Source organism: Cavia porcellus, unplaced genomic scaffold (assembly GCF_034190915.1).
Source record: "Cavia porcellus strain 051 isolate PalLab524CR breed Dunkin Hartley unplaced genomic scaffold, mCavPor4.1 scaffold_26, whole genome shotgun sequence".
Lineage (NCBI taxonomy): Eukaryota > Metazoa > Chordata > Mammalia > Rodentia > Caviidae > Cavia > Cavia porcellus.
In genome coordinates, this window is record NW_026947509.1 from 47,420,027 (window position 1) to 47,432,478 (window position 12,452).

Here is a 12,452-nt window from a genome sequence, read left to right on the forward strand (position 1 = left end):
AGAGATTTTTGCCATGAATTGTAGAAATAAGATTTTATTCCTAATATGCACATTTTCTTTGTCAGTGTTAGAGACACAGGAGCTATATTATCAATTAAACAATATTGTAACAATTATACCCCAGAGGAAGACTTGTATAAATAAAATTTAAATTTCATCTTGACCTAAACTTTCAAAATATTGTACATGCTCCTTCAAATTCTTCATTTTCTAAGGCATCATTTTATTCAGTGAAGATAATACAAATTGAGTTAGGTAGTCTTTGACCTAGGCTAGTTAGATAGCCTATTAATTTGAGGATATTGAATATATTTTAAAGTTTCAGTCTGGGCATAGAGCTCAGAGGCACAGTACCTGCCTGGCAAGTGCAAAGCCCTGAGTTCAATTCCTGGTTACCCACCCCCCCAAAAAAGTTTCAGTGGACTTTCTGGTAAAGCTGTTACAATAATTTGTTGGTTATTACATGGAAGGACTTTTTTTTTTTAATTCCCAAGACTCCTCTGTGAAGTTTGCTCATTTTAAATAAAGCAAGCAGGAATTCTTATGTAGGGGCTTCCTGCATTGGAGAAAACAGAACATACCTAACAAACGCAAAGAGGTTTTTTCCGTGCATCAACACATCTATGTCACAACCATCTGTCACCTGGCAGCACCCATCTCCTATTCCCAGCAAGCTTTCCATGTGTGTGCAACTTTACCACTAAGGGTAATCGATCCATAAAACTCTTTCAGCTCTAGAGTTTAAAATAAATAGCCTTTTCATGAGACCTTAAAAGGCATCACTATTAGCAGACTATACACTGTAATTTTCCAATCAGTATATCATGTATGCTGCACGAGACTATCAATTTGCTGATCCAAATGGTAAAACCTATGGGAGGTCCTGATGAATCTCTTCCAGTGGAGCTGAAAGTGTTCCTTGAATAATGTTTCTGTCTTCTGCATATTGTTATGTGGTCATGATGTCAACATCTTTCTCATCCCTAAGAAGAAGAAACCCTAGAGGGTCCGATGGCTGAGGAAGAGAAACCTGCTGCTCTTCCTGGGAAACAGTGTGGGGCTGCTAAGTCCTCAGACCAAGCCAAGGGGCCCAGTGAGGGCCAAGTGGAGGCTAGCCCCGAGGCACAGATAGTTCCAGAAGAGAGTGCGCCCCCTGGGGCTCTGCATGAGGAAAGTGTAAAAGAGGTCACAGAGTTGTCTCCGGAAGTAAAAACCCCTTCCTCTTCCAAGGAAGGTGTGTTTCTCTCAGGATGTGCATGTGTTTTGTTGCAAATGGTCTCTCCTGTGGCTTCCAAACCTGGCGCCTTTCTAAAGCTGTTTCATCTCTGGGTCTTCTCATGATCATGAGACCACCGTTTTAGCCTTTGTGAGCAGAGTGTGGCTTGCGCAGTGCTGTATGGCAGCTTGGTTGTCCCCTGCTACAGCTGATTCTTGGTTGTCCTTTGCTATGATACAAGACGCTTTGCAGCAGGCTGATGATGCTGTGTGAGCTTCTGAGTCTCCCTCCCTCCTCATCTCGAATGTTTGCCAGTCACATTGCTAATACATGTATATTTTTGTTTTGGTTTTTGTTTTTGTTTTGAGGTAGCAACTCATATGCTTTTCTTTTAAATCCTCCAATTGGACTTTGGCATATAGAAGCTTAAATAGAAGAATGGCTTTTATTTGCAATTGCAACCTGCTATATTATTTATGCTTCCACAAATACTGGTTTGGTTCCTTTAAAGCTCTGTTGATGCTTCTCATGTCATTTTCTTTCCATAGCAGCCAATCCCTTCAGTCACCCCCATATCTCTTGATTTTTCTTCCATCTAACCTTTGTTACAAGTTCATAAAATATCTCTCTTCTATTATTACAACAGGACACACAAGCATATAAGGTAATGATGACCCATACACTTGCTCTTCGAGAGATGGTTGAAATTTGTGATTTTTCCCCAGAGCTTCTCCACATAACTACACTTAGCTCTAATGACTACTGTGAAATATTTTGATCCCAAAACATGAATGTGGCTTTAAAGCCTTTTGGATTGGTTATTAAATGAAAATAAGAACAAGTCACTTGTTTTCCATGAAGCATCTCTAAAGCCAGTACTGGTCAGTACCTCTCCAGTTGGTCATATTCACAAAGAATGAGGTCATGATCCTAAGGAGAACGGTATTTTAACAGTTGACTCTTTTGAAAAATTTATTACTCATAAATTTGGCCCCACAATACTCATAATATTGGCTTCCCAATATTAATAATGTAATACAGATATTGTTACATCTGCGAGACAGATTAAGCAATGATTAGGTAATAAAAATATTGCATATGTGGTACATATTGCCTTGTTGATTCTTAAATTATGTAAAATTGAAAACAAATATTTACTTATATTCTTGAAATTTAATCTCAGATGATTTCTAAAAATTTATGCTATAACCTTGCACTGCCTCTCAAATTAGTCCAGGCCTCTGTCGATCAGATTATCTGAAACTATTATTTCTTATATCATTAATTAATATCATTGGCATTTTGCCCTGGCCTACCAATTCATTTTCAAAGGAGGAAACTTGTGAATAAAATTCAATAGAAATCAATCTTTATTCATATATAGTCCTTAATATAGATTTTACATCATAACATTAACCACTTATTCGATATGCATTAATATATAGAAGACACATTGTTTCTTTTCTACTATAATACACGTCACATGTTTCAGACATGCCAGACAAATGAAAAAACAAAAAAAGACAAATGGGTAGTCTAAAGTAAACTCTTCTTATAATTCCTGCACACATTAACTTACAGCAGTTCATTTTAGGGACATGCATCTGTATCTCAGCTCTGGCATTTTCATATTGATTTGTAGACGAATAGCATGCTTGCATGCCCCACATTTTTCATGTCTCTGCCATTCATTTGTCATTTCAAAATACAATTTGAAGCTTACTGCCTGAAAGCCCTTGCCTATGATTTGTTTAAAAATCAACCCGATTACTTCAGATTTGCTTACAGCCTCGAAGATGGAGCTCCATGATCAGCAGGAATTGACTCCCTCAGCAGCTGAGCCCTTAGAAAAGAAAGAGAAGGAGTCAAAGCTGGAAAGTGAGCCTGGTGAAGACCTTAAACATGCTGCCTTAGTTCCTCAGCCTGACGCAACTCAAACTTCCCCCAAAAGTAAGGGCACACAAGGTGCAGAAGCAGAAAAGGCACCTTCCTCTCTGTTTGGGCAGCCTGTTGGTGCCACCCTCGAAGACATGAAACCGAAGGCAGAACCAAGCTTCATAGTGCCTGGCATTGGCCTCCCTGCCCAGCCTCCAGCCTCCAAAGAGCAAAAAGACTGGTTCATTGAAATGCCAGTGGAGACAAAGAAAGACGAGTGGGGGTTAGCTGCTCCCGTGTCTCCTGGCCCCTTGACACCCATGAGGGAGAAAGATGTGCTGGAGGATGTCCCCAGGTGGGAAGGGAAGCAGTTTGATTCTCCCATGCCAAGTCCCTTTCAAGCTGGATGTTTCACTCTTCCCGTAGATATCATGAAGAATGAAATCATCGCAGAAGCATCACCCTTTGACCCTTTGTCATTGCAACCAGATGACAAGCATACACCACAAGAAATCGGCCCAGTGACTGCCAAAGATAGTGCTAAAGTTGAAGACACACAAAAAGCTAAACCTGATAAAGTGGCAGAAGCAGCAGCCTCAGAGGCAATCACCTTACCCACGGATGCTCACGTTCCGGTTGTAGAAGAATCTGTCACTGAGAAAGGTTTAGGGGAAGAAACAGGGGTCACACCTCAAGAGAAAACAGAGATCTCCACCCTCAGTGGACAGGAACCTGCACTTGCCGGAAGGGAACTTCAGCCAAAGCTTGAAGAAAAGACATCTATTTCTGACAAAGAAGCTGTGCCAAAAGAACATGAACCCTCAAAATTGAGAGATGAAGAAACGGGCATCATCCAGACTGCCACTGAGCACACTTTCTTGCAAGAAGAACCTAAAAGCCAAGAGCATGCTACAGATATGTTAAAACAGGACTCCTTCCCTGCGAGTTTGGAACAAGCAATGACAGATCCAACCATGATCTCGAACACCCTGGAAAAAGTCTCCATTGAGCCAGCTGCACTCCATGAAAAGAGTACATTGCAGGAACTTTTTCAGGAGAAAGTTGCCGATAAAGACAGCAAGGTGGAAGGAGTTGGAGCTGCACAATCAACAGAAATTGACATGCCGTTTTATGAAGATAAGTCAGGAATGTCTAAGTACTTCGAAACATCTGCCTTGAAGGAAGAAGTGACCAAAAGCATTCAGCTGGCCAGTGACTACTATGAACTGAGTGACACAAGAGAAAGTGCCCCAGAGTCTGTTGAAAGCATATCTACCATGCGTGAAGATGGTGACAAGGGTTCTCAAGCAGAGAAAGAGCCCCAGCCCAGTGCCCCAGCACAGGAAGCTGGGTACAGCACTCTTGCACAGAGTTACCCAGCTGAGGTACCTGAGGAACCCAGTTCTCCTCAAGAAAGGATGTTCACCATTGATCCAAAAGTGTATGGGGAGAAAAGAGACCTGCACAGTAAGAATAAGGATGACCTGACACTCAGTAGAAGTTTAGGACTCGGTGGGAGGTCCGCGATAGAACAAAGAAGCATGTCCATCAACTTGCCCATGTCTTGCTTGGATTCCATAGCTCTGGGATTTAACTTTGGCCGTGGTCATGACCTCTCTCCTCTGGCTTCTGATATTCTCACCAACACGAGTGGAAGTATGGATGAAGGCGACGATTATCTTCCTGCCACTACTCCTGCAGTGGAGAAAGCCCCTTGCTTCCCAATAGAAAGCAAAGAGGAAGAAGAAAAACTAGAGGAAGAAAAAACTACCGGAGGGGAAAATACCCAAGTGGAGGCACCCTGTGAGTCGCCCTTTGTGGCCAAAGATTATTATAAAAATGGCACTGTCATGGCCCCCGACTTGCCTGAAATGCTGGATCTGGCCGGCACCAGGTCAAGGTTAGCTTCCGTGAGTGCAGATGCTGAAGCTGCCAGAAGGAAATCTGTCCCCTCAGAGACAGTGATTGAGGAGAGCAGCACTGGCCTGCCCCCTGTGACCGATGAGAACCATGTCATTGTGAAAACAGACAGTCAGCTAGAAGACCTAGGCTACTGTGTGTTCAACAAATACACAGTCCCGCTTCCGTCACCTGTTCAAGACAGCGAGAATCTGTCGGGAGACAGTGGTTCCTTTTACGAGGGAACTGATGACAAAGTTCGAAGGGATTTGGCAACAGACCTGTCATTGATTGAAGTAAAGCTGGCAGCAGCTGGGAGAGTCAAAGATGAGTTCGGTGCCGAGAAAGAAACATCCCCTACCTCTGGTCTTCTCAGGGAGTTTGACCAGGAGAGGAAAGGAAATGATAAGCTGGATACTGTCCTAGAAAAAAGCGAGGAACATGCCGATGCCAAAGAGCACGCCAAGGAGGCCCAGGAGGCTGGTGCCACAGTGGACATGTTTGGGTTAGGAGTGACACACACAGAACCTTCGGCCAAAGAGCTGACAGCATCCAAAGACGCAGCGTCTGAGAAAGCAGAGAAAGGACTTAGTTCGGTGCCAGAGGTCGCTGAGGTGGAACCATCCAAAAAAACTGAACACGAACTGGATTTTGCTGCAACTAAAGCTGATGAGGCTCCATTAGATGTTAAAATCAGTGATTTGGGGCCAATAATGGCAAGGCTGGATGTGGATGCCAGAGAGATAGCGGAGCTTACCCTGGAGGTTCAGCAGGAACAGGTGCCCCCATCTGAAGCGCCCCGGGAGGCAGATGTGTTCCTGGGGGTCGAGGCTGGCCACCTGAAGGACGGCGCCAGAGTCAGTGAGACGGAAGTCAAAGAGAAGGTGGCCAAGCCCGACCTGGTACACCAGGAGGCTGTAGACAAAGAGGAATCCTACGAGTCTAGTGGTGAGCACGAGAGCCTCACCATGGAGTCCTTGAAACCTGATGAGGGCAAGAAGGAAACGTCCCCTGAATCATCCCTAATCCAAGATGAAATCGCCCTTAAAGTGTCTGTGGAGGTCCCTTGCCCACCTGCTGTCTCGGAGGCCGACTTAGCCGCCCAAGAGCCGGCTGATGTCCAGATGGAATCTATTCCAACCTTGCCAAAAGAAGACAGCAGAGAGACCCCAGACATCGCCGTCACAGCCTCCGACGTGCCCGAGCCACAGCCTGAAGCGGCCATGGCCCAACCTGCAGAAGTCCAGAGCGAGGAAGAGGAGATAGAAGCCCGGGGAGAGTATGATAAACTGCTCTTCCGCTCGGACACCCTGCAGATCACCGACCTGGGCGCCCCCAGCAGCAGGGAAAACGTGCTGGAGACCTGCCCCGGTGAACGCAAAGGAGGCATTGAGTCTGTGGTGACCATAGAGGACGACTTCATCACCGTGGTGCAGACCACAACCGATGAAGGGGAATCGGGGTCCCACAGCGTGCGCTTTGCAGCCCTGGAGCAGCCCGAGATGGAAAGGAGGCCCTCCCCGCAGGAGGAGGAAGAGCTGGAAGAGGAGGTGGCAGCCGAAGCCCAGGCAGAACCTAAGGACGGCTCCCCAGAAGCCCCGGCCTCCCCCGAGAGAGAAGCCGCGCTCTCGGAATATAAGACAGAGACCTACGACGATTACAAAGACGAGACCACGATTGACGACTCCGTCATGGATGCAGACAGTCTCTGGGTGGACACTCAAGGTGTGCTCTTTTTTTTTTTTTTTTTTAATTTTCTATTCCCAAATCCATCCCAGTAACCTAATGGGCTTTTTTTTTAATGTAAAAAGTATCCCTTTATCTCTTTATTTTGCATTTTGGGAAGTGTGCTGCGGAGGATTCTGTACAATTTGTTACTAATGTTGTCACTGTTCTTGTTGTCATGATTTGCTTTGATCCACAGATGATGATAGAAGCATCATGACAGAGCAGTTAGAAACTATTCCTAAAGAGGAGAAAGCTGACAAGGAAGCTCGGAGACCATCTCTTGAGAAACATAGAAAAGAAAAGCCTTTTAAAACCGGGAGAGGCAGAATTTCCACTCCTGAAAGAAAAATAGCTAAAAAGGAACCTAGCACGGTCTCCAGGGATGAAGTGAGAAGGAAAAAAGGTTCATTTAATGATCACTTCTTTACCGATGTTTTTTGAAGTCATTCGTTTTACTTGTGTGTAGAAGAAACTGCCTACCAGTGGTAACTGATTATTTACAAAAGTTTCATTTGGGTTTGTTCCAACTGTGTCTTTTCTTTCTTTTTTTTTTTTTTTTCCTGATGGTATGTTCTTTGTGTTTTCTTATTCGTAGCAGTTTATAAGAAGGCTGAACTTGCTAAAAAAACAGAAGTTCAGGCCCACTCTCCCTCCAGGAAATTCATTTTAAAACCTGCTATCAAATACACTAGACCAACTCATCTCTCCTGTGTTAAGCGGAAAACCACAGGTGACTGACCTACTCGGTTGTGCAATGTGGCTGGCAAACATAGACATGTATTTCTTTTCTTTTTGTTTATTTTAAATCTCATTATTGTAGCAGCTTCTTCATTTTGCTTTTCTTCCAAGAATCTCAGCCGTCATGAACAATTTTGCTACTAAGTGTCTTGTATCATTATTCTTTTTTTTTCCCTCCCTGCAGAAGAGCTCATGGCCATCTGTCTCTCTATCATGCTCAGACGTAAGAGTGCGTGGTTGTATCTTGGCATTATGCTCTAATGTCACGTTCTGGGGATTCCTAGTTTCATTCTGTGTGTTTGGTTAGACGGTGGCGATGAATTTCACCATGGTATGCATTCTCATTATTTTGCTTATCTATTTCCTTCATGCTTAAATCCATGTATCTTTGTCTTATTTTCTCTGCTGTCACTGCCAAATCTGTTACTGATGTTGATGAATTTTACTGAACACCACCAAAAATGCATAGAGATTGAGACACTGAAAATGAAAAACAAACTGAGGTAAAATTGTGCTTTGCAGAATCATTTTGTTTTAGATGAACAAAGAAGCAAGAAAATGAAATCGTGTGACAATTCCGTGAAATTTTACTACTTGTATCCATGATTATCAGGCCTTTCAGACCACTACTGTGCTATATCTTTTGAACTTTGTCAAAGGGATTGATTGTCTTAGATGTGTTGAACTAGACAGTTTAATTTTCTGGCATAATTCAGATTGCAGAATTTTTAAGATAAAATTCTTTTCCCTGTCAGAGAAACCTACATTAGAAATAAAGTTAGGTTTATTTTGATTTTGCTACCTACCTACTCCTCTTCACTCTTCAAATATATGCATTTACTTACCAAGTTTTAAAAGATGGTGAAACAAAAGAATGAAACATGTTAGAAATCATAATAAAACCCCTACCAATATATAGTGCAAACTTTACTTCCAAATTTCAATTCAAAGTATTTGGTAAGTGTAACTGCGCTAGGATAATCATGATGTTTACAGTAGTACGATATGTTTTATTTTAACATTTAAATGGCATTTAACATTTAAATGATGTATATCAGATTGCTAGGTCAGACAGGAATATTTACCTTTCCTTTGTGCAACACACATGTCTCTGCATTCACCTTCAGATGGTTTTAATGGTTAAGACCAGCATCACTTTTGTGAGAAAAAGAAAATCAAGGGAATTGTTGGTTTTATAACAGACACTAAGCATTTCAAGTCTTTCATATTTGTGTTCTTCAGATAGGAAACATCTTATATGTTTTTCTTTCATAACAAATATCAGAAGCACTGTCTGAAAACAGAAGGCTTATCTATACATGCAGAGCTTGATAGAGATTCAAGAGGAGAAATACTTCCAAAATAGAAACTAGAAATTAACATGGCATCTCCAAATCTTATATTGTAGTTCATTTTTTAAAGGAGTTTAGCCTTATTAAACTTGGAAATCTTCTATTTAGGTAAATGCTTGAGCAAGCAGAATCTTCCAGCTTGAGCATTTAAAACTCCTCCAGCTTATCTTGAATATTAAAGATATTATCAGGGTTATGAAATTTTAGAAGAGATGTGAGATGTCTCAGTAGTGTTTGCATGTCCACTGGTAATCAGTTTACTGCACTGAAACTATTACTGTTTGAAAGATCCTTGAAATCTTTGAAACAATTTGAATATTCTCTTATTCTAGTCAAATATTAAGATATTCTGGCAGAAGGCATATACTCAGCAAGTGTCATTGGTTTGAAACAAACTACATGCGTATGTCACAGAAATTTGAGGTATGTTATATAAGTAAGAAGGCATTCTTCTCACTACTTTTAAAACTCAGTTCTAGAATCTGCACAATATTACCTACCTCAAAGCATTTTGCAGACAGCTATTATTTGGATGTTAGAGCTGTCCGTGGCATAAGAAATCTTTTGAAACTCATTTGGAAGACTCATAAGTATAAACATTGTTTCCCTGAGGATCTGTCTCTTACCAAAGAAAATTAAAGAGAAAGTAAACACATAAGCTTGCATATTTTATTTTCTGAATATAACTTTCAAATGTAGATGACTTTTCCAAAACAAAAGAATTGTCTTAGATTGTGAAATACAGCAGGTAAGTTATCAACAGCAAATACTCTCAAGGTGATGGAGTTTAAAATTGAAACCAGAAGTATAAAACAGCAGAAGGAGAAACAGCAGTAACAGATGTGGTAATAATTTCATACAGAGAGTGCATGTGTAGAACATGGTCTGTATTTACTGAACTTGAAATTCTTCTCTTGTCGTCTGTCCCTGATAAGCTATTTTTCTCCCCTTCTCACATAGTGCATTTCACATCAAACAAGTATGTCATTCATATTGTGAAGTAGAGGGTGCAGAGAGATCATGATAGTTTGGAATGTAAAATACAGCAAAACAGGAGGGTTTGGAAATCTCAGTGAGCACCTGTATGTCACACTGACCCTTGAAACCAATCAGTTTCCTTTTGCTTAAAGTCCGCAGTGCTTATTTTGCTATTCTGTGACTTCTAAAGAGTCTAACTTCGTGCAGTAGTGTTTCTAAGGTACACTGTGAACCCGTCCGTACACTATGACTAGTCCCTACCTGATCTTTGATACACACGGAAATGTCTTAAGTAGCACACACTAGAAGTCTCATGCTATGTTACTGAGGCTCAGGTTTCTTCAGTTACCAAATCTGAGCCTCACAACAAACAAAAGTTTGCTGTGCATTAGTCTGTTGACACAGTAGAATATCCCAAAGGCACTGAAAAAAATACATGTGTGCAGTTTTTAGCCACTTAGTTTGAGGTCATTTATGTCTTTTCTTTTCTACAGCAACAGGTGGTGAATCAACTCAGGCTCCCAGTGTATTTAAACAGGCAAAGGACAAAGTTTCTGTGAGTAAAACAAGTTTTACCTTGTTTTTCATTTGAGCTTTCTTTTGGTGTTCATTGCAGTGTCTTAATAACTTTAGAGATTCTTTACGTCCTTAGATATTTACCTTTAAATGTCATTTTAAGCTGTTCATTCATCCAGATGGATTCTCAAGAGCAACTGAGCAAGTATTAATGTCCTCTGGAATGATATGTGATGGTAGCTGGGGGGACGCGGTTGGATAGCCCATTTACTAGTAAGATAAAACCATATAGCAGCACAATGATTTGGCAAAAGTGGGGAAGACCGATTCATTTGCCATATATAGAATGAAATTTACCATTACAATCAACATAACTGTTTTACAGTATATTAGAGATGTAAATATAAAGTTCATAAATGCTTTCTTTTGAATAACATACTACTAGAAAAAAAGTATTCCCAAAAAAGTCTACAGTGAAAATTTTTTACTATGTGTTACCAAACCTCTATTTGCCAGATTCTGAGAAACTGTGTTATTGTTTTAATGTGATTCTATTAACAGTATTTAATGTTTTCATGTTTGTACATATTTTCTACTTTGACTTTTTATGTTTCACATTATTAACTATATTTTAAAGACCAAAGCTAACATGAAATACTTTTTCTTCTTTACAACTAGAAGAAAAAAAATTGATGAACTGTTCATGAAGTATAGACATTATGAAAAATAATTTGAATGATGTTAATTAATAACTTATTACAACATTCTGGCTCTCCGTAATTATATGTGATATTTAAGTCACAAGACATAATTTAACCTTCTAATAACTGATAGGTTTTTATACTTTTGCTTTTATTTATTTTGAAAATGATTCACTTCCATTTATGACCAAACTTTTGATAATCACCTTGAATTTGAAAGACTTCACTTTGATCAAGGAAAACATTTAACTTTCTACAAATGTTTTCAGACATGTTCCTGAATATATGGCAGGTAATAGAATTCATTTATTGCTTTGGTCAGTATTGGGCTTTATTTTGAGAGCGATGGATTCTAAGTTTTGTATCTCTTTACATTGTTTCTAACTGGGAACTAGTTAGTGACTTGTCATGTTCGAATCTTGCACATTTATTATTTAAATGATCTTTATTTTTCTGTCTTGTCTAAAAAGAGCATGATAAAAATTCCTAAATTATAATTTAATTAAGTTTACAGTAATTTTATACATCACTGCATTGTATAATGACTAGAAAGTAGCATTCATTTAATAAATAATAGCAGTTGTTGTTTTAATTATTTTGTTACTATTTAGAAAGTAAATGATTTTAGGACCAGATACCAAAAATAAGTCTTGAGTTTCTCCCCTTTAGGAAAAAAATTTAAATATACATCTTTTAGAAAACCTATAGGAAAAGTTCAAGTCGTTAGTCTGTCAAGGACATTGTGTGATATAAAACTAACTTTTTACATTGTAAATGTTCACTGCATCTCTGTGGAGAAGATAAGTCCATCATTCTTAGCTTCTCTTTTGTATCATTCCTTTTTTCTTTCCAATACCTTACCCTCTCTTTATGTTTCCTAAAATTCCTAGACTAATACTTGTGTGATTTATCTCTGATATTCAGGACATTCATGAAAACAGTTGTCTTATCTTTATTATGAAAATTATCCACAATCTTTCATTCCCCTGGGTTTCTGGTGGTGATGGCAGTTTGCTTAGCATTAGGCTTGTCTCTCTTAATTAGAGCCAATCCAGCTTCTCCATTCTTCTCTCTTGGAACACATTTTTGAAATTCATTCTTTCACGAGTAGGATCAAGCAAAAGAGAACAACCGTGCTGACCCAGTTAGGCTTCCCACTCATGGCCCCAGGCCTGCAGAGAAGTGGTTTCCACGATCTGTGTCTGCTTCTGTCCCCGTCAAAGTGGCTGTGGACGTGAAACCTGGAGATAAAATTCTCAGTTTCATCCACTACTTTTGAAACAGCTAAATCAAATTGATTATTTAGAGATAATGGTCACCTTGGCTTTGTCATTCTTGTCTGTGTTTTTAACGAAGTCTTCCAGGAGGCCTCATGAGATGCCAGCATAGCTTTCTCCAAAAGCCACTTACACTTGCAGTCTCCCCTGGGGTCGTCAGTGTGTGTGAATG

The 12,452-nt window shown here is 40.2% G+C and overlaps 1 protein-coding gene across 38 annotated transcripts in view; it reads left to right on the forward strand.

Moving 5' to 3' along the window:
* The window catches only part of Map2 (microtubule associated protein 2), a 269,697-nt gene that overhangs the window by 228,700 nt on the left and 28,545 nt on the right, over positions 1–12,452 (forward strand). For 13 of the 38 annotated variants that reach the window (XM_063237389.1, XM_063237391.1, XM_063237388.1 and 10 more), the window contains 5 exons: positions 989–1,234; positions 2,993–6,715; positions 6,915–7,121; positions 7,314–7,448; positions 10,281–10,342. In XM_063237389.1, the coding sequence (XP_063093459.1) occupies positions 989–1,234; positions 2,993–6,715; positions 6,915–7,121; positions 7,314–7,448; positions 10,281–10,342 (4,373 nt within the window). The remainder of the gene's footprint in view (positions 1–988; positions 1,235–2,992; positions 6,716–6,914; positions 7,122–7,313; positions 7,449–10,280; positions 10,343–12,452) is intronic. The other 25 variants (XM_063237405.1, XM_063237406.1, XM_063237409.1 and 22 more) reach the window with 9 other exon arrangements.